At 40.1% G+C, this 26,707-nt stretch overlaps 1 protein-coding gene across 29 annotated transcripts in view; it reads left to right on the forward strand.

Moving 5' to 3' along the window:
- Positions 1 to 26,707, forward strand: part of RBFOX1 (RNA binding fox-1 homolog 1) — a 788,453-nt gene that overhangs the window by 742,430 nt on the left and 19,316 nt on the right. For all 29 annotated transcript variants that reach the window (XR_011199113.1, XR_011199112.1, XM_069210596.1 and 26 more), the window contains one exon: positions 24,761 to 24,836. Coding sequence is in view for 27 of the 29 variants with exons in the window: in XM_069210596.1 (XP_069066697.1) it covers positions 24,761 to 24,836 (76 nt within the window). In the remaining 2 variants the exon portion in view is untranslated. The remainder of the gene's footprint in view (positions 1 to 24,760; positions 24,837 to 26,707) is intronic.

Here is a 26,707-nt window from a genome sequence, read left to right on the forward strand (position 1 = left end):
GGCTGCCCTGCATCAAAAGAAAAGGGCACAAATTGCTGCCATGCGCCAATGCTGGCAGCCTTGTACTTTGATGCAAGAATGCCTATGTTGCGAGGATGATTCCTTTAGTGCAGAAAGGGACACTCCCACACACAAAAAATCAAAAGAGGAGTTTTCCTTCTTCTACAAAATGCATCACACATAGAAAGAGGACAATAATGTTATTCCTCCCCATTGCGTCACCCTTACGCCTCCCCTGTGGAGGCATAGGCTTTTGATGCATTCCCAGGTTTACAAAATCTTGTAAACCTGGGAATGCATCAAAATCCATGGGTGTTGCGTGGGAACACACACTGCAACAGCCATGGAACACCTCCTTGATGCAAAGTAAGGCAACGCAGCGACTTGCGCTGCATTGCCTTACTCCATAATTACAAGGCCCTGTAAAACCACGCAAAGTTGCTTCGCTTGGCCTTGTAGACTTGGGTCAGCAGCCTGCGCCGCAGGTGCATCACAAAAAGTGATGCACCAGCGGCCCAGATTGCTTGTAAATAAGCCCCAAAGTGTGCAATTTCCAGATATTATAATAATATCAGTGGTTTCTTTCTTCTGTTTGAACTCTCAATGGATTCAATGGAAAGAGCAAAAAAGTCAGTACTATAAGCTAATTAAGGATGTTTATTGTTAGGAGTTGACGAGCATAAAGATTTAGCATCTGTATAAATAGTTTAAAATGTACTTTATAGATTATGTCCTCCTTGCATATTGGTGACTAAGCTTAACATAACACAGGCAATAAAGGAAATGACTGTACACAACATAATTGTGCATAGGTGCATGTGGTAGCACTCATAACTGATTTTCTCGGTTACCCCCTGTGTAAATGCAGAGTTTCACGGTGAGAGTAGGAGCTCCAGTGGTTTAGTATGATGTCCAAGAGAAGGAACAATGCTCTTTTCCATCAGGCCTCAGCATTAAGGTGGTAGAGAAAGATAATGGGAAGTAGGGCTCAAAAGTAAAAGTCTTGCAATATGTCTTTTCCTTTTGTGTACTTAAAAGTCTTCCAAAAAATTAACATAGTAGCAGTGATTGCTACTTTTTCATTTCTGGAAGCAGGATCAACACCTCAACCTACCTGAAGGGTATTGCGTCCAAAATATGGTACTTCTACCTCATTAAAAATCTATTAGCCACACTGATTGAAAAGATACATAGCTCAGGATTTATCAGGGGTATATGTTAACTAGGGATGTGTTAGAAATGGGGTCTTTGGTTGGCAGTCAGGTTACCCCCTGTCCAAGCACGGGTAAAGGAGAATCACCTTCAGTTAACCCGCCACACACCCACTTGGTAGCTTGGCACGAGCAGGCAGGCTTATCTTCAGAAGCAATTTGTAAAGTATTTGTACCAACACACACAGTAATACAGTGAACCACTACAAAATTACACAACACAGGTTTAGAAAAATAGTAATATTTATCTAAACAAAACAAGACCAAAACAACAAAAATCCAACATTCACAAGTCAAGATATGAATTTTCAAAAGAATCCTTAGAAAACAGGGAGAATGCTGTTGTTACACAAAGAACATGGTTAGCGTAAAAAAAAAATAGTAGCACAGGCGAACGTGCATTGGAAAAGGGTAGCAATGCATTGGTTCCTTACTCGCAAGTGAAGCTGTACATCATTTCCTTGTCCTGTCGAGTCGGCGAAGCGTTGTTTTTCTCCTCGCAAGAGAGCGATGTGTCAATGTCTGTACGGAGCACCTCGGATCTGTGAAGAGTCGGGTTGACTTGGACACCCAGGGACACCCAGGGACAATGTGTGATAAACCCAGTTGCACGGTGTTAGAAAACTGCGCTCCATGGGGTTTGCATCGTTATCGGCCTCCGTAAGTTGATGTTGCACGTTGTTTCTCCATCTGCGTTGCATCAATTTCCCAGCCACGATGCAGGTGGAGCGTTGCTTTCAGCTGCGTGTCATTTATCAGCTGCTTTGAGGAAGGTACGTCATAACTTTCCCGCACGGCATTCTGTGTGTGGATTTTCAGTCCTTGTCTGCCAGCTTTACTTTTCAAGGGCCCAGGGACTGGATAGGGCCTGGATAGGGCACCCCTTGGCAGAGTAGGAGTCTCAGCAGAGAGTGCAGGTGCTGGCAGGTGATGTCTTTGATGGCCCTGAGACTTCAACAAAAGGAGGCAAGCTCAGTTCAAGCCCTTGGAGATTCTTCACATGTAGGAATGCACAACAAAGTCCAGTCTTTGTCCCCTTTCACAGGCAGAAGCAGCAACTGCAGGATAGCCCAACAAAGCACAGTCACAGGCAGGGGCAGCACTTCTCCTCAGCTCTTCAGCACTTCAACTCTTCTCTTAGCAGAGGTTCCTTTTGATTCCAGAAATTATCTAATTGCAGGGGTTTCGGGTCCACAACTTATACTCCTTTCTGCATTTTGAGTAGGCAAACATCAGAGGAAAGTCTCTCTTGTTTGTAAGATCCTGCCTTGCCCAGGCCAGACACACACCAGGGGGTTGGAGACTGCATTGTGCGAGGGCAGACATAGCCCTTTCAGGTGTGAGTGACCACTCCTCTTCTCCATCCACGCACAGATGGCTCATCAGGATATGCAGGCTACACCCGAGCTCCGTTTGTGTCACTGACGAGAGGAGAGGTTCAACCAGCCCAACTGTCAAACTGACCCAGACAGGTAATCCACAAACAGGCAGAGTCACAGGATGATATAAGCAAGAACATTCCTACTTTCTAAAAGTGCTGTTTTCAAACACACAATCTAAAAACAAACCTTACTAAAAGATGTATTTCTAAATTGTGAGTTCAGACACCCTAAACTCCATATTTCTACCTGCTTTCAAAGGGAATCTGCACTTTGATAATATTTAAAGGCAGCCCTCATGTTAACCTATGAGAGACATAGGCTTTGCACAATGAAAAACAAATTTGGCAGTATTTCACTGTCAGGACATACAAAACACATTGGTAGATGTCCTACCGTAAACATACACTGCACCCTGCCCAGGTGGCTACATAGGGCCTGCCTCAGGGGTGCCTTACATGTAAGAAAATGGAAGGTTTAGGCCTGGGAAGTGGGTACACTTTCCAAGGCGAATTGGCAGTTTAAGACTGCACACATAGACACTGCAGTGGCAGGCCTGAGACATGATTACAGGGCTACTAATGTGGGTGGCACAGCCAGTGCTGCAGGCCCACTAGTAGCATTTGTTTTACAGGCCCTTGGCACCTCTAGTGCCATGTACTTGGGACTTACTAGTAAATCAAATATGCCAATCCTGGAAAGCCAATTACACATACATTTTACTTAGGAGCATTTGCACTTTAGCACTGGATAGCAGTGGTAACGTGCCCAGAGTAACAAAAACAGCTCAAACAGAGTCCAGCACACATCAACAACCTGGGAAACAGAGGCAGAAAGTGAGGGGAGACCACACCAAGGATACCAAGTCTAACAGGATGAATGTCCCTCACGGGGAGGGTAGAGGAGACTGAAAAGCTGTTCCTGATGACTCGAGAATAGGGTTAAGATACATATTAAAGATGTGAATGTGAAACAAGAGAAGCAATCTAACTCCTTTGTATTCAGGTCCGTAGCATGGCCCCTATGTTCACAGTGTGTTCTTCTGGGTGATATGTTTTCATTTTTTATCCTATTTGTATGATGTATGCGATATCACCCTTCTGCACATGGAATTCAATAATGTTACATTTTACTTTCTATTTTTTCTTTTCTTTTCTTCTCTCATTTCTCATTTCTCATTGTTATCTTGCCTAAAAAACTCAACAAAGATATTGTAAAAAGATATCAACATTGCTACACCTATTAACTTTAAAAGTTAACTTTAAAATTGTGTTTCACAAGATGGAGAAAATCATTTTTATCTAAATCATGTTACTTCTTGGCTGAAATTGCTTAAACAATCATTGTCAGAAAAAAGGCAAGATTGTTTTGTGTTTCTAAGAGGGGTTCACAAACTTTGCATCAATTTTGAACTGGAGAAGTGTTTGGCAACTTTCTTGCAGACAATATATTTATGTAACATCCCCTTGAGTACTTCATTGCATGTTTCAGGATTATATAAGCACTTTCAACTCAGTAAATCGTAGATTATCTGCAGGGCTCTTGTGAGAGCTGGTTTCAAAAGCAGTCACCTCTTGCTAAACGTTGTCCTTGCCCTGGACTACACATAATTACATATGAAACTCCCATCTAGGATAAGATACTTAGGGCCTGAAAACGAGTCTTCCAGTCCCAAGACCGCTAGACTCGCGGTGGATCCACATTACAAGTTTGGCAGGCGGACCGCCAACCGAATGCCGTCTCTGCCTGGATCCAAGACCCTGACGGGGTGACAGAGATCTTGGTTGTAATCAGCCATGGCCACGCTGAACTCAGCGCCATTGTTATCCACTAGCCATTTCATGGCAGTTTCCCCACCATGGAAAGGCTGGAACAGAACAAGTGCAGGGGACCGCAGGGGGGGGGGGGGGTCCCTGCACTGCCAATGGCCATGGGCAGAGAGTGAGCATTCCCAGGGTGCTGGTCAGCCCCCTCTGTGCTACAAGATGGCACTCGGCTCCATTAAGGGAGCAGAGTGCTAGCTCAAAGCACAGTTCCTGCCCGTCAGACCAGCAGGAACGCTCTATTTCAAGGTTTTCACCGAACAGCCAGGTCATACCAGCAGAATACTTGTAATAGGTCGGGGGCAGTCCTCCCAGCAAGTTCGGTCCCACGTTGGGACCGCCAAACTCGTAATCAGGCCCTTAGGGCCTGATTTAGAATTTGGCAGAGGGGAGTACTTGGTCCCAAACATGACGGATATCCCGTCTGCTGTATTATGATCCTATTCTAACCTTGGAGATCATAAAATGGCGGACAAGATATCTGACACGTTTGTGATGGAGTATTGCGTCTGCCAAGTTTAAAGTAGCCCTTATTGTTATGACTACTGGCATATCAAAGTTATAATACTTGGTGTGTTAACTCTGCTTTGTTGCTTCCTGTTTATGCACATGCCTTTATAGCACATTAGGGCCACACATTTTGGGACAATGCTACTCTGACTTAGTTTTTACTTACAGGACCTGTCAAACAATAAGAAAATGTTAGCTAAATCCTTATTTAGATATTTTTCTCTTTCTTGTGAGTTTTTCTGAAATGCTCCCGCTGATTGTGTCTTTTCTGTGCTACTGACATTTGAACTTTTCCTTTGTCTGAAATCAGGGTGAATTTCTCCTCATATTGGTGGCTCCTATTACATAAGGCCGTAATAGTCGTACAAAGGAGGGGAAGGGACCATGATGCAGCTAAAATCATATTTAAATTTGGAAATAGTCACGTTATTTACATCACTTAGGCTGCAACTACGAGTGAGCCAATGGGAAATGAAATAAATATAGCACCAAGTGAAATCTAAGTCCCTGAGGTTCAGAATTTATTGGGTGCATTATTTATTTCAAGTATGAATGCTGGCCTTCAGAAGGGGCATGCCATGAATGTTTTCGTACTGCATAATCTGTATATTTTGCTATATACTGAGCTCAAAATGCATATGTATATCTGCAACAAAATGATAGTTGTGTAGCTGGAAGACTCCCTGTGGTGACCTTTTGCCCTTTTTTCTGGCTACAGGCTCAAAACCCATTAAAGACATACTTTCATCCTTTCATCCTTGCAAGGTTGAAAAAGGAGGGCCATTGAGTTAAGTAAAAATAAAAACAAAATATTGTTCAAGTTTAGTATATTAATATTATTGCCATCACTGTGAAAGGGGGGACAGTAGAGTCTAAACGAATTGCCTGGGCAAATGGCTCAATTTAAAGGCAAACAACAGTGGAGACAGAGGACAACCCTGATGTTGTCCCTGTCAATGGTAATTAGTCACAATAACTCTTGATTGACTGAAACTCTAGCTGATGGAGAGTGGTACAGCTTTTGAGTTGCTAGAATCATGGGTTCGGCTCTGTTAACACAGTCAAAAGCTTTGGCCACATCCAAGGTGAGAACTGTTAGTGGATGCTCATATTTTGTGGCCATGTCAATGGCTCCAATTACCTGATTACTGAGTTTGTTTAGTTGCCTACCCGGAATAAAGCCTTTTTGGTCAGGATGTATCAACTGCGGTAACTGTTTTTTTGAAGATTTTATCATCATTATTTAGCAAAGACATGGGGCCGTATGAATCTGCACAAACAGATGGTCTGCCTGGGTTTAAAATCATGACAATGATTGCATCAGCCAAGGAGGGAGGTGGCAATAGGCTGTGAAAAAGAATCTTGTTGAACATAACGCACAGAGCTGAGGCAAGAATTTGGGCAAGTGTTTTATAAAATTCTGAAGGTAATGCGTTGAGCCCTGCAGCTTTACCATTCTTCTGCAGGTAATGTGTTGAGGCCTGCAACTTTGCTGTTCTTCCAAGACATAAGATGGACCACGACCTCCTCTTCAGTAATCTCATTTGCCACCTCTTAAATTTGAGACTCTGACAGATGGGGAAGGTCTTTCATGGGAAGCCATCTCTTGATGTTATCGGGGTCTGGCGTTAGATCTTCCAGGTACACCTAATGCAGACTGCTGGCTATCTCTTTCTTGATTTCTGCTGTTGTGGAAAGCTTTATTGCAGTTCCCGCCTGTTCTATGACATGAATGTAGTTCCTGGCATTATCAGATCATACTTTCCATGCCAGGAGCTTCCCACAGTTCTCCCAACTGTTGAAGTTCTGTAATTCGCTCGCTTTCCATTTGTCCATGGTCTTTCCTAATAAAAAATGCCTTAGAATTGTTCTGCGGCTGCTCAACCTCATAGCTTAATTGAGCAAGGGTGCCCGTGGGAGAAAGGGCCTTTTCCTGTAATGACATAGATTTTATGTCCAGAGTCTATAGCAAATCCTCCTCCTCCATACATGCCATTTGCCAAGTTGCTGTAGCCGTAGTTATTAGAAAAAACCTGCATGTATGCCTTTTAGGCATCCCAAGTCACAGCCAGGCTAGCAGAGCCAAGAGTTTCTTTCAAGTAGAGCTGGGTCTTTGACACAATTGTTGATGATTTCCTTCATCCAATAGCAAGGTTCTATTCAAAGTCCATCTGGGTCTTGCTCTCTGATTGGGGATGTGATTGATAACGTAACTGCCCAATGATCTGAAAGTAAAGGAGGGTGATGAAGAACAGCCTCTACTGGATCCAGAAAGGTATTGTCAAGCAAGAAATAATCAATGCAAGCATGGGTGCCATACTTCTTACTATAATAGGTGAATACTTTAGAAGTACCAAGTTCACTGCGAGCCATATCAGTAAAACTGAGCTCCCTCTGGATATCTGTACAGGAACGGTTTCTCATCTAGGACTGAGAGGCTGTGCCCCTCTGAAATTCCTACACATTTACAGCAAAAAAATAATAAATAAACCAATTTGTTCAGAGATGCAATCCTTAACTCTAAACAAATCAATGCATTTAAGTCAGGGCTGTCTGTTTGCCTTAGGCTGCCTGCCCTGCCTCGCTTTGACGCAGGAGATGGAAACCAGTCAGTAAATCAACTTTCTACACTGTGACATACGACACAGGGCTAACTGCTTTGAAGCATTTCCATTCCATTTATTTCCATTGTGGTCTATGGCAGTATCTACTATAGGCAAATTATGCTTTTAGCGTCATGGTTTCGGGCATCAGTGTCTTCATCCCTGCGTGAGGACAGCCATCCATCATTCAGAGGCATAGATCCCACCTTTTCCTCCTCCATCATGAAGTAGGAGTAGATGCAAGCACCTGTAACTTGATGCCTTGACTTTTGTATTGGTAAGTGTTATAATGCTAATCTTGTGTTATTTTTATTATACTGAGCCCCCTTGTGACTCTAACCGCCCCCACAGTGACACCCCAGGCCCTGGCTGCAAATCTCTGGCTCCTTAAGAAGTGAAGCTGCTGTACTTGTTCCCTCACAAAATCAATCCAAAGATGAGCATGGTTCTTGCTACTGTGCAAAATTGATCCTAATATCGGAGTCAGGTGCAAAGGGAGAAATATGTGCTTAAAGTAAAGGCACTTATCTGCTGAATGGCTTTAGAACTGGCCCTATCGTCATGCCCTTAGCATTAATGCCATAAACATGGATTGATATGCAAATAATGAATGCTAAAAAATGATTTAGTTCCTCTTATTCCTCATGTTTAACTTAATGTTGCATTCCACAAGAAAATTAGCTGTTTCATCATGCTGTGTTTCTGTGCATTGTATTACTCTTGCATAGTGCACACTTTGCCTTGTGCTTGGTGTTTATGAGGAGCTTTGATTGAGAGTGCTGGTGCTGAGGCTGAAAGTAAGGCAAAAGGCCTGTCAGTGGGTTGGCGTCTCTGCAGAGCACACAGAAGAATGGTCATGCATTCTAGTTGCAACTGAAATTCAGTGTAAATGTGTGTGAAGGGGGTACACCGTGGTCAAAATATTTAGAAGGAAAAAGCAAAAGGTGCTTAACACTGAATGAGTGCAGTGTGTGTTTAGGGTGGTAAAATGAGGGAGATGCTAGAATGTGCATTCAGGGGAGAGTAAAAAGAGGGTGCTAAAGAGGAGAGAAGAGGTTGAAAATGTGCAGACGGATGAGATGTGAAGATAAAACTGACTAACATACCTAACACAAAGCACACATAACTGACGGCCCTACTCCTTCCACAGGCCTCAATAATATTTAATTCACAGTCTCACAATTTCAGAATTGAAACATTTCCAATGTTAATTATTTATAACTAATCATTGTTGTTACTCATTTATCTTAAACAGCTAACAACCATTGACAAAGTCAACAGTACAGACAAGTTTTAGGTGTATGTCAGTTGTTGTGTTATATTTCTGGATGCAATACTATCTCGGAGAGGAACCAAAATACAGGCCAGGTGGCATTCTACAGAGATCACAGAAATGTAGTTATCATGTTCCCTTTTAGAGAGCCTCCCACTTTTCTAATCTCACTTAAAGACCTGTCTGCAAATATTTCTGTATGACTGATTGCACCCAGCAGCTGTGGGCGCTTCCTGATGCATGGTTAGAGAATTTTCTTCCAAAGTTGATGTTGAGTGCAGTGCAGGACACTGGGTAAGCACACACATTAAAGGGCCTGATGTTGTTGCAGTGTACAATTTGCACAGTAAAGGGGGAACATATTAATGCAATAAGATATGGGGCAGTTTTTAATGTGTTTAATATTACAAGTCTAAACATTTCCACTGCTTCATAAGCCTTGCTTTCTCACCAAATTTATTTATTTTCAAGTGCACTATTTGTCAATCTTTTCTCAAATTTTTTCTTGGGAGGAGGACCCACCCTGGACCCATGTTTGTCCATTGAGCTTACATGCTTCACTTGCTACATAAAAGTCGTACCCAGACTTTTACACCCTACCACTTTCAAATATCACCATCCACCATTGGATCCGGGATCTTAAATCTCATATTTTTTATTACAGTCCCCTTATATTTAGATTTCCTGTCAAGTGCCTCATTCAAAACAATGTAAAAGTCACCCCCAATTAAGACTGGTAGATAATAGAAATGTTATTTTATTATACATAGACCCTATTATTTCTTAAACTTGTCAGCACGATGCACAGATATGGCCTCTTGTGGAGCTAAGATGTAACTCAGAGAATTTTTTTTTTTTTCTTTTTTACCACTCATGCTCCCCAGCAAAATGCTTCCTCACTGAAAATCCCTGAATAATCTGGCCAATTTTGTTTGGCAATATCTTACCACCATTCAGACTGTAGATCAGGGGAGAAAATATTAGGAATAGTGAAAAAGGCTTGCAAAAATTAGCTTTGGGAGAGATAGGCCTTGCCATAGTAAAAAAGAAATGTAGGCTTTTTTCACTATCTGAACATGTTAAACTTAAAGGCGCATGTCCAACTTTTTTAATTCACTGCATCGTGCCCTTGGGGCTACCAAGGGCCTACTTTAGGGTCACAATTACATGTGATAAAAAGGAAGGTTTGGGCCTGGCAAGTGGGTACACTTTCCAAACTTGCCAGGTCGAAATGGCAGTTTAAAACTGCTCACACAGGCTCTGTAGTGGCAGGCCTGAGACATGTTTGAAGGGCTACTATAGTGGGTGGCACAATCAGTGCTGCATGTCCACTAGTAGCATTTAACTTACAGGTCCTGGACACATATAGTACACTTTATTAGGGACATACAAGTAAACTAAATATGACAATTGTGGAGAAGCCAATGTTACCATATTTAGAGTACAGAGCACATGCACTTTAGCACTGGCCAGCTGTGGTAAAGTGTTCAGAATTCAAAAAGTCATTAAAAATGTGTTTGAAAAACAGGCAAAAAGTTTGACCCTGCAGAAAGAGACAATTCAACAGAGGATGAATAATAACTGGAGTAGCTAGGGCCAGATAAACTATTAGGGCTTTTAGAACATTTGACACTAATAGGTAGAATATTTTAAATTAAAAAAATAAACTGAAAGACAAACATTGGAATATTGGACAAAGGCCTATACCAGCCATGATCGGCCTTAAGCCACTCTATTATTTTCATTTGAGCTTTCAATGTTCCAATGGTTTAATTGCTGTTAAGTGCTCCTGACAGCGCCTTGACTCTTTCTAACTTCATAAATAGAGAAAGAGCATTTAACAACCACTTTACCCTTCAGCATTGATATTCATACCACACCTAATTGATCTTTGGGGAAAAACTAGCCAATTAAAAAGGAACTCTGAGACTACTAGATTAGGCTCCCAGCTGCAGGTCAAACAACTGACTTTTTAAAGTGACTCAAGAAGGATTTGATGAAAGCAGAACAATGGAATATAAATAATGAGTTTGAAGTCAGTTAGTAATGTTTATTGTTGTAATGTATCCACTCATGTCTCTATTGGATCATATATTCGGTGAGCATCAATATATTGTTTTGGCTGGTGCTTCAGCCAGGTATGCTGTACTATAGGACAACCTTGGAATGTATCCTCTTACTTATTTCATCCTCTTTGCCATACACTCCTTCTCATTTACTTCCTCTGCCCTTCCAAACCACTTCCTTCCCCTCATCTTGACAACATTCCCTACTTAAAGCCATTATCTTACATCATCCTTACCTGAATCAACAGATTGAAATCCAATTGCATCCTTTTGGTGTCGGTCCTATCCATCTGGCCCACACTATGCTCATGAGAAAACCCCATAATTTTCACTGTGGAGGGAGATGTGGGGTAGTGGTGGAACAGGGAAGCAGTGGAGAAGCTGCACACATACATAGGCTCATTAATAATTCTCTTGACCTTTTAGCTGGTCAGTAATATGAGGTGCATACTCTTTATGTGTATTCACTTTATCGCATAGTGGGGTTGTGATGATGTGCTACATTACTTATATTTTGCCCTGCTCTGAATAATCACCATACTACTAACCTGTGTAAACTATACATAGAATAGTTGAACATGATAAACAATGAATCTTCAAATTAGTTTACTAAATTTGTCACTTTGTAGCATTATATTGATGTTATATTTGTTTTTACTTGGTAAATCATATAAAGGGGCACTTCACATTGATTTTTCACTTACTGCAAACTAATATTAATTTCCAAGGACCTGTTAAATCATAAACGTAGGCAACTCTAAGCTAATGCTAATGGGTAGACATTAACAAACACATATATCTTTTATTTGCTTGCACCCCGTCCTAAAGGTTGACATTCCACTTGTGGGTTCCTGTTCTAATTATCAGATGCATCACCTTATCAGAAGTGGAACACATCCTGTCCATGAAAGTTAAGTCTCAAACCCTATGTATTGGGTAGATGTAGACTTTGGGCTTTTAGGGAAAAATGTATAGTGCTTTCTAAAGCTTAAGCTAAATTAGGTTAAAATAAATGTGCTGTACATTTTCATATCTTGCGTATCAGCTCATTGGACTGTACCTACATATTTCTTTACTAATGGTGGTGGTTGAATATTTAGTCAGCACAAGGACTAGAACTGCTTATGATCTACTCAGCTGGTCTTGTGTTAGTTAACAAAGGAGGCAAGGTTCTCATCTTGAAATATCCAGTATGCTGGCCTACAGTCTAATAAGGGAGGTTGGACACTATAACTGAAATCTGACTCATCTGATCCAAAGCAATTTGTTTGTCATACGGAAACACATTTTTCCTGTGCTGTGCCTGAATGAAGTACATTGGACTGCTTTTGATAGCTTGAAAAGGTTCATAGAAAAATACACCTGAGTCCAAAGTGTCTGCTCTTCCCTGCACTTCCATCATGGAATGGAAATAAAATTTAAATTTGGAATGTCTGATTCAAAACTCATGATGTTCATTAACTTATTCATTTTAAAGGGGCCCAGCTTCTTGTTATTTTTAGTAAACATTTCCTTTTTCAAATGTTTTAAAAATGTCCATTTGAAAACATCATTCTATTTCAACATCTTAAACGTGTAGTAGTTTGGTGATGAGAAACCATGTGGATAGCTTGCAATGCAATCTCTGGAACAAAATCTTTAAACCTGTTATGCAGTTGTACATGTAATGTAAAAACTTGAACACTTGGCTTATAACAATCCATATTGCATGGGTTAACCTTCCATATGAATTCATCATAAACTTTTTGTACAGTGTATTTTACTAGAAAATAATTGCTGTTTTAGAAATGTTGATGGCTTGACTACGTGACTGCGATGATCACAATGGCTCACAATTGTCATATATGGTTGAATGTACTAATAACCTGGGAGTTTTAACTGTATACTTCCACTGTGAAGTTGTAAATTATGAAAGAACAATCTATATGGAAGGAATGTAATTCCAGGTTAATTGACACATTGGCTTAAGGTCTCACGGGAATAGACACGTCTGCTAGGTTTAGATCTTTTCTTACTCCAGGAGAATAAACTAATACAATTTCACAGCAAAAGGAAATGGAATAATATTTGTGCTTTATTAAGCATAAAACAAAATATATATTTTAGTAGGCATTCTTTTACATACAGTATTAACATTATCCCTGTGGTTCACAAAGCATTGTAAAGGATAAATAAACACCAATGATACAGACAGCCCTAACAATCTTGTCATTGGAGGCACAAGGCATGAATAGCATTGCATGATATGAAATAATCATAGAAGAACTTTGGTGATATTTAAACTGGGGCAAATCTAGAAGCATATCAGAGGTGCTTGGAAACAAGCATTCCAGGGGGGCTGCTGCTTGTGGACATGATGCCATGAAGGGACATGGGCTCAGGGGGGCATTGTAGGCACTGCAGCTAGAGTTGCATAAGGGGATGCACAGGAAGCAACCACCAGTTCGGAGTCATAGTGGCTGGAGAATTTTGTGGTGTGTGCGTGTTGGAGGATGATGCAGTAGTAATGTATCAGATGTTTACAAAGTTGTGGACTAACTGTGGGCAGCAGTCATCCTTGATAATGCTTTGGAGGTGGATTGGCATGGTGTCCCACTACATTGGTACTAGATGTTTGTGAAGGCCTCTCCCTCTTCTCAGAGAAGTGCCATACTTTTGGCCTCCCCCCAGCGGACCAACATATACTGCCATAGCCAGAGGGGGCTGTTGCACATGACACTTGAGGATTATTGCTCTATTGGCTAAGGGATACTAGGTCCAAAACTGAACTATCACCCTCTCCCCGTTGGATCTCTTCTAGATGCTGCAGGTGAAGGTTTCCCAAAAGTCCAAACCCTCACAGTGATTGACGTCTGGTACGGTAGCTAGGACTGCTTGTCAGTATTGTGTGAGGGAAAGGCATGACCAGAGAAGGTGGGGAGGATCCGCTTTGCCAGATTGTCGTCAGGCGCAGTAAAGTTGGGCGTCTGGGGAAATGTAGTTTAATTTAGCAGGGGTGAGCTATGCGTAATGTAAGATGGAAAATGTGATATTTTAGAATCTGACATTCCTGGAGATTTGATCAGGGTATTCTAATGCAAGTGTCCTCTCTGATTCATCCACCCCCCTCAAAGTCTCTTTCCCAGCACAACTGGAGATGAGTGAGGGGGTCAGTATGTACTCCCATAAAGCTTTGCCGAACAAGGTGATAAACAAAATACATTTTTCCCTAACAAAAATAGTGCAATGTGATGCAAATCAAGTTAGACAAGATATTAATCATGTTTATTGTTTTTTTTAGTTTTACAGGTGATGCAAATGTGTGTTTTTTAGGTAAAAGTATTGAAAATGATTGAAGATTTATATTGATCAGAACACTTTTGAAATGCAACCGTGCACACAAGGATGTGTCAATTCAGATGAGAATACAGTATGACACATTTTTCTTTTCTGTATTCCACCCCATTGCTTTCTAATCTTAAATCATGACCATCAGAAATACATATCTGCCTGCTACCCAAATTGTTTTATTCTGATTAAACACTGCCTGAATATTGTTTTAATAGAACCATTTGAGCGGCTAAACAATTAACAGTTCCATTTGAAATCCACAAAACAATAGATTGAAGATAAATTCAACAGTTTTTTGTATCCCTCATGTTTACATAGACTTAAGGGTGCACACCATTTGTCAAGGATATACTAAGCAAGAAATATTTCGTATACAAACAAACTAAAATGTAAGGGTGGTGAAATCTGTGAGATGATCACTATAAACATATTACACCTGAATTTATTATAATAATGGCTATTTTATAAAAAGTTCAAATGCACTTGTGAGTCAGCTCGTGGCATTGTGTTGTCAGGAAAATGAAACTAAACAGTTGTATCTTTTTGTATCTTTTCATTCAATACTCTTAGTTGTATTACAAAGATTTTCATAGGAAGAATAACTGTTCCAGTAGTTGCATATACTAAAACCAGAACTCAGGCTTCTATTTGCTTAATCCTTTTTTAACTAGGTGCTTGAAATTACACTGTCCTTTTCGAGTTTTGGAACAGCAGATGCATGTGATTATGAGATTACATTCCTAACTGTACACTTGGGTGCATGCTAAAATGCATGCCAGCTTTTTTATGTAAAAATGACAAAGTATCTTATTTGAAACCCCAAGCACGGTGGAGTGGAATGATGCTGTGTTTATTTAGGTGTCATCTGATTTATGACCAAGATATGGAGAAGATTGAAATAAACATACATTGTCTTTGGAGGTTCCTATTAGATGGGTATGGGATACTTTTGGATATGGTCTGGCCGCAGGATGTTCGTACGAATGTTCAGTACAATGTACAGTACATCTTGATGCTATGATATATGACATGCCATTGTGGTATTTTGGTATGCGTTTACACTGTATTATATATGGTAATGTTGCATGTTATTATACATGTTATACATGGTGGTATACATGGTATTATTACATGGTATTATACCTGATGTTTCCTTACAGGTCATGGTAACTTGTACTTACTGCTTAATTTTCTTCTGGATCCAACTAATTGTAAAGATATCCGCCACAAGGCAGAATCAATTTATATGTCATAGCAAAAGAAATTCTTATATGAACATGACAAACTATTTATAGTTTGTTATTGCTTTAATTACAATATTTAGTAAACTTGAAAGGTGATGCAAAGTCTCTTGAAATGTTTCTGACTTTTTTTAGTAAGTCACACCTATTTATGGAGAACCATTTTGTAAATCAGACATTTCATGAACTTTCATAGAAGAAAAAAACACAGATAAAGTGCCTTATAAAAATCATCTAGTCATTGTTAGAATCAGCCATTTTCTCAGTCTTTCATTATCGCTTGTTATAACATAGTTGTCTACAAAATGCTAGTGCCATAGATCATGTTAATGGACTGTTGGGTGTAATTATATCAGATGCATATACAATCTACACACACACATGAACTTGTACATACACACAAACGCACATACGTCAGTGTTTCATCGCAATTATGTCAATTTCTGGACTTCTTTAACCGCATTACAAAAATTGAGACAAATTATTTGTTGGCAATGGTGTGACTGCAATTTCTACACCCCTACCCCATAAGTAGACAGCTTGAACATCATTTATGTTTTCTTCATTTATTGTGATATGTCTACCATGTACCTTGACTATGGTAACATTTCTTACATCTATCTAAAACAGGTATGGGCACCTGCATTGATGTAATATAAACCAAATGCTAATCTCTTCTTTGGTTGATTATTTGATTTAAAGTTTAACATTGCATGAGAGTAAACATAGATTCATAGAGATGCATTCAGTTTGCAAAAGTCAACAAAACACCTCATCTTACTAGTTAGAGCGCTTTAATGAGCGAGAGCTTCACTCTTCCCTTTAGTGTACCAGTTTATTAGGCTTGGTGCTTGACTATGATTGGTGAAGGTGGCAGGGTATATTTGTTAAGCGTGCTTCAGTGCCTTGGCTACAACATGAAATTAAATTAAATGAGGTTTTTATAAAGTGGACTGTCACTCTAAAAAAAGCACCCTGACACTAATTCAGATATCTGACTAGTTGCTAAACCTACCAGAAAATTGAACATTAGAATTCAAAGACCAGGATCAAAATCAAACATGAGGCCATTCAGTCAACTGTTTACATACATCGTCAGGTAAAGAAAATAGCCATGTTATCAAACATTTCTTGAAAGCTGTTTCATTCTCAAAGAACCTCAATGATCCAAGAAGCTGGTTCCAGGCTTTAGACCCCACCACAGTAAAGAATTTACCTTTTTTAAGCCTGTAAGGAGCAATAGCTGACAAATTTGAGTTAGGAAGTCCTGTGATTTGTGAATCAAGTAGGTAGGTACTTGGGACCATTAAGAAAAAATACCAAGGTCAGAGTTTTAAAAGGAATCCAGTGCAATTTGTTGAGTCCCTGCAAGACCAAACAATTCTGAGGAAGCTTTAGTGCAAGCCTGACTGCAGCATTCTGGACCATTTGAAGTTCTGCATCATGTTTTACTACTCCCAAGGTAGAGGCTGTTGTAATAATCAACCTTGAAGAAATGAGAGCCAGAGCCACTGTTTCTCTTGCTGTCAAAGGGAGAAAAACAAACGTTTTGTAATGACTTGATTAAACAGTAATAAGTACCCAACACATATAACACTTGAGAGCAAAAGGACAGAGAGCAGCCAAATTTGACACCAAGTTTCGGAGCCACCTTAACAGGAAGAGGGTTAAGATTGTAGGGCCACCTCATATGGGGGAAGGACAAACGGTTGCAACCAAAAATAAATATCTCTGTCTTATCTGTGTTTGAACTTTAAGGTATTATGCTCCGTCCAACTGATGATACTTGAAAGGCAGTTTTTACAATTAAATGTTGAGCCCAAAAAATGTGTGTCAAGTGACAAGATCAGTTGGGTATCATCACTGTTAGAAGTTGTAGAAATACCGAAGAAGGCAATCAGTTAAAGAAGGGGGATACATTAATTTTGAATAATGTTGGGCTAAGTGATGAGCCCAGAGGTACCCCATAATCTAAGATTTTTTTCCTTTGAGGAGAACTGGTCTAGAGCTACCACCTATCTCCTGTTGGTAAAAAAGGGCTGAAACCAGGCTGAAGCCTGGCCACAGATGCCAGTCTCCCCTAGACACAGAAGGAGTATTGGATGGGACACTCAATCAAACGCATTGGACACATCTAAGGTATTGGTCTTTTGGTCTTTTGAGAGCTTATAGAGTTACATTCTTGTAAGTAACCATTTTTATTTGATTTCAAGAATGTACAATGCAATAAAGCTTACCACCTGGAGAATGGAATCTAGTATTTGTGAATCTCTTTGAAAGGTCCATTGCTTACATGGAACAAATAAATACATGGATACAATGAAACTTAGAAGATACCTTAACACTATAACAGGCAGTTGTTTGACATTTTTGTGTAACCCTTGTGTCACACTATGGGAATGATGTGCCAAATGTGGGATTTTGCATTTTTTCCAACCATGAGTGCATTTATCCTAAGATCCATGCATGCAGCATGTCTTGTTCGGCAATATTCAACCATAAGAGTGGTCAGTTTAGGGTTTACAATTAAATAGTTCAGATATTTATTGTTCTCCTCTGTTCGCTAGACAAACTGTTTTCAAAACATGTCCAACACAAAACCATGTTACATGATAGTATAATGAGCTGCCAGATGTTTTGGAATGCTTTTCAGTTATTTTAAAGTGTTATGATACTAATCAATTCCTAATGATTTCTTGAATGGTAAGTGATCCTTCGAGTGAAAATGTGGAAAAACTACTGTTAACTATAGTTTGGATGATGACATGCAGAGCCAAATGAGGGAAAAGTATGGCAAAAAATATGACCAAGCTGAGGAGAAAATTGGAAGATAATCAGGTGCTGAAATATGCAATTTTTTAAATGTTATTAGTGTAGGTGTATTAAATGCACATCTTTTTGACATAGTGCATTTCCTTCATTAAATACATGCAATAGTAATTAAGACCCACTTGAAATGGGTTACACAGAGTTTAGCTTGACTCTCGGGGCTGTGGAAGGGACTGTTTTTAGGGCTGCTACTTCGGGAGGGTTATCTCAGGGGTCGGTGTTAGGGCTCAAGGATGGAAAAGAGACTGTTTTAAAGGCTGCAGCTTCAGCGGGGTTGTAGCATGGGAAAGTCGGTTTGTATAGCTCATTATGGGGGTCATTATGAACCCCGGCGCTTCAGAGCGCCATGCCAGCGGCGGCTGCAAGGACCATCACCGGCACGGCGGTCTGAACCGCCATATAATGCACACAGGGGGGGCCGCCCATGGCAGCCCTCTTCGGTCGCCAGGCTACCGCTGATAGTCAGATGACCCTGAAACCGGTCCCAGGATGCTTGTTTCCAGTCCAGGGAAGACCTGGCCTGGTAGTTCGGGCTGGACTGTTCCCATGGGGAACAGGGTCAAGACTGATTTGCATATGGCTGAGGCGAAACAGGAATGGCATGGGCAGCAAAAAAACGATGGATTTAGGCCCAGATCTCTGTACTGGGGGTGAATGTTTGACATTGTTCAGCATTCCGTCCATCACTTGTTCTTTTTGCATTTACCGCTGACAGTCAGCCTGACGGTGGAGGAAATCATTGTCTGACAGGGCAGCACTGCAAGCAGCGCTCCCCTACGGATAATGATCTCTATTTCTATCAGCCTTTCCCTGGCGGGTTCCCCCGCCAGGGAAAGGCTGGCGGAAGGGGTGCTCTGGGGGCCCCTGTACTGCCCATGCTCTTGGCATGGGTATTGCAGGGGCCACCGTGCAGTGTCCAATCGCGCAGGTCACTTCCCGATTTACGGGCAGTGATCTGCGCGACAGGTGCTGCTGCACCCGCCGCACACCAACATTGGTGGCAGCTCCATTTGGAGCCGCTGTCAATGTTAAGGCCCTGTTCCAACAGGGAAAACACTATACGGCCAGCTTCTTCTGTTGACCGCCAGCACTGATCTCTGCGGTTTTTACCGCCAAGATCATAATTAGGGCCTATATGTCCAGGCTTATTCTATAGAAATTAACATCATGCAGGACACAGGCCTATGCTGTAATGGGTGGAGTGGCAGTCAATTGGGAAAGTGATGCATACAGTAGTTAAAGATTTATTCAGTAGGATTCGCTGGTGAGTTATGGTCCCTCCCCCACACTCAACAGTGGAATATACAGCATATTGGACTCCACGCCTTTACATATATAGATTATGCTGTGGTATTTTCTCAAGTTTTTCTTAATGTATTCAACCAAACCCAGGAAGGAAAGAGTTAAATATGTGCTGCAAGGTAAAATCACACTGAGGAGATATCTATTAGGAGAGATGTCTGCCTTTGTAGAGTAATTGTTACATGCAATCTGTGGGGCAGTAAAAAGGTGTTTTTCTCTCTTTGTTTTTTTATGCACTGTTGTAGCAAACTCAAATTTGAATTTTGCTTTCTTTGTGCTTTAGTGAAATTGCTCTAACTAACGTGTTATTGCATCACAATTTATGTATATAGGTATATATATATGCATCAGTCATATTTATACTTATCTCAGGAAACAATAACTCATGCCCTAAGGTACTATAACTTGTGCCCCCACAGTGCACAGTTTTCTCATCAATAATTTTATTACAAATGTTGCAGTGATATCAATGACGTCATAGAAGATGTCATGAGTGATGTAATATGTGGGGTAATTAGCAGTGCATGGTGAATGCACGAGTTACAGTTACCTTATGGCAAGGGTTATAGTTTCTTGAGGCAAGTATAACTATAACTGCTGAATTTCTATAGTTTTGTGTGTGTAAAATCTGAATCTATCTATAACGTCCCTGTAACCTTTGTTTTTTAGTGAATTTCTAAAGTTTGTTTTAATTCTGTATCCTAACTATAACACACCTGTAACCTTTGGTTTTAATTCAGTGAATTTCTAAGATTTTTAATGTAAAATAATATTTGATAACCAAATATGTCATTCCAACCACTACTGCACATTCCCTTTGGCCATGTGGGGCTGGGTTTGGCTGCAGGACCTGGTCTGCACCCAGGACCTGCGACCATCACCCCCATGCAGCCAATCCCATGGTGCACACGGCCTTTGGCCATGTGCAGTGTGTATTTCGAATGGACCTGTGAAATAGTTCTTATTATTCAAAAATTCACTTGTAAACTATGGGCTTTATACCACTCCATTTCATGCATCAAAGGTACCCCAGAATTGGCTACATTTAGGCTACATAACAATCAACAATATAATATGGATGAGTATTTCCCTTGAATATTTGGTGACCATACACCAGAAGGCCAATGACCGAGTAGATTGTAAACGTCATCAAAAGAACTAAACAATGCCAATATTGGACCACGTAGCTAACAATGCATGTGGATTAGAATTATAGGTTTTGTTTACCTTTCATGAATAAATTATTAATAAATCAATGGGAAAAAGTGTGTGCCAGTGGATTACTGTGGTTCTGTGGCCGCAGTGTATACTGCATAGTTGTGGATTTATCACATTTGGCACACATTTGGAAACATAACTTGCAGAAGCAATGCTTTTCTGGCTCAAATGGATGAAAATAATATTGCTAAAGATTGTGTTGCATTGTTGAGTAGGAGAGGTCATGAGTCATATGGACTTCATTTGTGCTGGATTCTTCTTGAAATGACTAGTGCATGTTTAGGTGTCTCCTCATTCAATCTGATGTCTCTAAAAACAGTATACTGTAAAGTTTAATCTTTATGTCGAATAGCATTTATGTGTCATTTTATCATATGGGTAGTTTAATTTAAATGTGAATGAACATAAACAATCAAAGGAAGCCACCAAAGCAACCGACACTGGTGCAAATATTTATGCCATGCCCTGAATAAGGCCTCATTATGAGTCTCACTCGCAGTGGCAGTTGGACCACCACACTCCAGGCTGTCTAACTGCCACATTACGATCCTGGTGGTTGGACCTCCAGGGGACCGCTGTCCCAGCCAGGAACATGGGGCCAGATGTAGGAAGGCATTTGCGCCTCGCAAACGGCGAAAAACGCAGTTTGCGAGGCGCAAAAGCCCCCACGCGATGCAGAAACACATATTGCGAGTCGGTACCGACTCGCAAAATGTGTTTCAGACTCGCAAATAGGAAGGGGTGTGCCCTTCCTATTTGCGAGTCGCACCGCGATGTAGAGTTGATTTGTGACCGCGAAAGCGGTCGCAAATCAACTCGCAGTTACCATCCACTTGAAGTGGATGGTAACTAATTCGCAAACGGGAAGGGGTCCCCATCCCCTTTGTGAATGCTCACAAAATTATTTTTTCAGAGCAGGCAGCGGTCCTATGGACCACTGCCTGCTCTAAAAAAAAACGAAACTAAAAGGTTTCGGTATTTTTTCTATTTGCAGCTCGTTTTCCTTTATGGAAAGCGGGCTGCAAAGAGAAAAAAAAAAACTGCTTTATTGAAAAGCAGTCACGGACATGGTGGTCTGCTGTCTCCAGCAGGCCACCATCCCCGTGAGTGCCTAGACTCGCTATGGGGTTGCAAACTGCGACCCACATCATAAATATTTATGAGGTGGGTCTTGGCGACCCCATAGCGAGTTGCAGAAGGAGTCTGAGACACCTTTCTGCATTTCCTTTTGCGAGGTGCAAATTGCGAGTCGCTGGGACTCGCAAGTTGCACCTCACATGAGGAAACCTACCTACATTTGGCCCATGGTTCCTGATGGGCTGAAGGCAGTCTGACTCATGCTCAGCCATGGTGTTGCTGAGCCTGAGTCCCTTTCTGCCAGTCTTTCCAAGGTGGTTCAACCTCCATGGAATGCTGGCAGAAAGACTGTGCACCGGACCCCCTGCCAGACAGTGCACATTCTGAGGGTGATGGAGTGCTACGGTATTGGCTCCAGCTCCTTTAAGGGCCGGTCAGCCTGGTGGGAACATAGTAATATGGCATGGGGTGACACAACCGGGTTGATGGGCGCCTCATCCCTGCAAGTTTTGCGGTCAGATCGTCAGACTGCCAAACTCGTAATGAACCCCTAAGGTTTGGTACCTCAGGTGAAACCCACTGGGCATTTTGTCTCAGCTTTTGTTTCTTAATATTTACATTTTTAAGTAAAATATTATTTTAAATGTGTACCATAACACCCCTAGGGGCACAGTGACATGTCCTTATGAACTGAAGGAAGCTGTAAAATGATAAAATGACATAAATGTATTCATATTCACTGTTTCACATATTCACCAGTGAACAGAGTAACTTTACATGTACCGGTATATGCATGGTTGAAGATCTATGATCCAGAGATGTAGGATTTCAAGTAAATAAATGAACAATGACAATGAATACCATATAACTTTGCACGACTAACAGGATCATATATGGGTAGTACTTAAATACTATGCACAAAGCATAAGCTTTACTGACACATTTTTTATTTAAAATTTGGCAATGTTATGGTCCAGACCTTTTTGTGCACAAACTTTCAGAGTGAATATATTAGCTTTGATACAGTATATTTTGTGCAGAAAAATGGATCTTATGCAAAGCATTTTCTAATGTTCTTTATTTGTCCTTTCATTACCCTGAAGTGTAGTGAGTTCTCAAGTATCTGTTGGTAGGATATTTGCAGGCCGTCTTTAACTGTAAACTAAAAGGGATTCAGCTACCTTAATATTTCCAAATATCAAAGCAGGTAACATATTTTACTGAGATCCCATAGAGGGCCCTAGTGAATTGAAAAGTATTACTGATTATTCAAAAAGTGCTTTGTACGTAGCATAAATGGAATGCTTACATATTCTTCACAATGACAGATTTTCTTTACATCATCATTCAGTCTTCCTATCTTTGATTGCATGAGTTTGATTATGTTGCACGTTGAAGTGAAGTGCACATTTTTCTCCCAAATTCCTTTGGCCTCTTGTGTCTGCAGCTATAGTAGGTTGGGATCTATTGATGTTTATTCACAGGCACAAGGTAATATCAAATTCAGGAAGCCTAAAAGTGAAATTTAAGAAAATTTACCAATTCCAGAAATAATTTTATGGTTTTTAAAGAATTATATTACATTGTAGAAGCCTTCGCCACATTAATTGCTTCATGAAGAAGACATATTAAAATGGTAATGATTACTCAGGTCACCTAAAGGTTGGTGAGATTAAAACCACAGAGAGACAGGGCTCTCTAATTATGTTTGGTGGTACTATAAATGTTTTAGGTGGTCCTATGCTGTAGAGGCAGAGACAAAGGCTACCATTGAGTAAACGGGTTAGCTAGCTGCTTGCCTAGCTCAAAATGAGGCTAAAATTCTTCCATAAAGAACCAATGCATACATGAAATGCCCCTTGTAGGCTGGAATCGAGAAATGGGGATAGTGTGGATTTACTACAATGGTTTCAACCAAGCTTATTCTCACCTATGTGAGTAAAGAAGGCAAACAGCAGTCAAACCAGTAAATTGCAATTGAATGATTTAGTAGATTTGGAATGTAGGTGTTTTTTATTGACACACACAAAGCATAAGAAGCAAACTGGGAACATTTTTAACTGTACATTTAAATATCTGGGTGAAGTTATACAAGGATTTTGATAATAGTAATAATAACAATAATAACATGTCTGATTTAAAAAAAAATCATACATCTACTACCACATAAAGAATTCTCAATGCTTGTGAGAGGCTCAAGTACATACTGCTTTTGCTGAATATTCACAGACCTGTGTAGTAGAAAAGCCATAAATGCCCTTTGAGTACTTGTAGCCACGGGGAAGTGTACAAGAAAAAATGCATTGTGCACGTACTATTTTGTACGATCTGCTTTCTCTACACCCACACCAATTTCTTGGATAGGGGAGGGATGTTCCCTCTAGATTCTCATCTTGAATTGTGAGTTAATCCTGCAATGAGAGAAGCAAACCTCCAACTGCTGCAGTGTGGAATAGGACCAAAATGTTTGTGATTACCTTCAAATGTTTATGGCTGTTCACACCATCTGTGAGTGGCATTCCCACTCGGAGGTATCTAATATCCTCCCATAGAGCCATATTTATTGCCATGTATTGCTGTAGCAGATGTTACTCTGTATTGATGCAGTAATACATATGAGTAACGTTTGAGTGCAAATCATGCCTTTAGTACAGCTAGAATCAACATCAGAGACCAAACAGCTTTGTGAGTTGGGCCTCTTGTAGTTTTTTAGATAGTAATTAAAATCTTTTATATGACAATCCTAACATCTGTAAATAACTGGCTTTACTAATACTAAATAGTATGCATCCACACATATTCACACAGGACAATGTATATTTCAATTACAGATTGTAGAAATGCTACATTATTGATTGATTACTTGGTTTAGTAATCTGTAGTTTTGCTTGATTTTAGTTACGGACGAGTTTATGCTGCAGACCCCTACCACCACACACTTGCTCCAGCAGCAACCTACGGCGTTGGTGCCATGGTAAGTTAACCATTCTGTCCAGTACTCTTGCACTGCTGTCTCATTCCCATCCCTTCCTCCTTCACGTTCCACAGTCCTCCTTCCCTCTACCCAGCATGGATCCTTGCACAGCTGACATTTTTTCTCTTTTACTTAATTGAATTTGTCTCTTGTGCTAACTGCAGCTAAAGTGCCACATTAATCCTCACCATAAACCTGATAAATGTCTTAATTTCTTGGCAATGTAGTGCATGTAAGTTATTATAATTCTAATTTTACAAGTATCACCTAGCTGAGCACTTACCTTAATGGATTAATTAGTCAATTTGATAATTAAATCCATCACTAACAGAATGCAGTGTCAATGCACAACTCCTTGCCTATGTTTCCACAAAGCCTAAAAATGCAAATTAATCTGAGATTAATAGTTAAAAATCATCGATGTGTTTTTGGACTTAACAATAAGCAGGAAAAAAATTAATTCTGCACCTTCACCACACAAATGATGCCTAGTACAATACATTGCCTCGCAAGGAAATATTCTAAACCAGGGTATTAAGCTGAAGCTGAAGCTGCATATAGACTTTGCTTTTTAAAGTTATAAGTTAGAAGGATAATTAATTTGAGTTGTTCTCCAATTAAACTGTTGCTCTCTGGGATGCATACAATTTCATAATTAGGCAATCCACAGATAACTATCTTCTTCAAGCCAAGATTCAATTTCACTTCCCAATATTACCACCAGACATGATTTTAGTGGTACAGAAACATTTGTTTTGTAAAAATACACTACATTTTGATTGTACTTTTAATGCATATGAACACAGACACTACACAGTGATGTTTTCTCCCACATATTTATATAAACAATGAGAAATAGCTTTATACAACATATCATTTTTATAAACTGATTATTTCATTAAGGAGCAATGGGAGCTTTTGGAAAGCAATGTATTTCATTTCTAAATTATGTCATTGTTAGTGCTTTGGAACTGTGTTCTAATGCTCACTAGGGCGGGGAGGTTGAGATGACAACATTAAAAGAGAAACTCCATCATATACGAAAAAATAAAATGCAGTCAGTAGCCATTTGGAAGCAAGATCATAGTCTGCTTAAGATCAGTCAAAATAAATGACAATCTCAGAAAGAAAAAGATGATCAGAAAAAAATGCTAAAGCTTACAAAGAGGCAACTGATCTATCATAATCTATCCACATGGCCATGCTACTGCTTTGATACATGTTATCACTGGGGTAAGATAGAAAGGCATTCAACATCACTTCACTTCTTCCTGAGATTCACCTTACACTATTAGTAATTAAGCCAAAAACAATTTTGATTGTTGTACTTGGACATTAATTTCCACACTTAGTAGCAGCATAAAAGTAACAGCGTGCAGAATGCTGTTGGCCAAAAGAAATAACCATGGTGGGGTGTACCTTAAAGGAGTGCGGTCCTCGAAAAAATAAATTAATAGTCAGGGTAGGACACCTTGAGTGATTATATATCATAAAAATCATTAGGTCTATTTCTTCTTATATCACCATTCTATCTTCCTTATTTTAATACCATGACATCCAAACCATACTTTCTGAAAGGAAATGAAGGAAAGAAAAAGTGGTGGAATGAGTGAACCATTTATCGAAACAAACAAAAGATAGGTTTAAAAGTTAATTTAGGATTTTCAAAATATTTATTCAGCTTGACTTTTCCTCTTACATCACTCAAGCTAATTGGACCCTTGTGTAAATAATAATCCAAAACCTACAGTACTTGCCATTAGCATTATATTTTTTATCTTTGCCAAATTAGTAGAATGCACGTGATCTCAACTGATGATGGGAGAAAAAAATTCAAAAGATGGAGAGCTGATCACCTAACGTCTTTGTCT

The sequence above is a fragment of the Pleurodeles waltl genome, chromosome 10 (genome assembly GCF_031143425.1).
Source record: "Pleurodeles waltl isolate 20211129_DDA chromosome 10, aPleWal1.hap1.20221129, whole genome shotgun sequence".
NCBI classification, from domain to species: Eukaryota; Metazoa; Chordata; class Amphibia; order Caudata; family Salamandridae; genus Pleurodeles; species Pleurodeles waltl.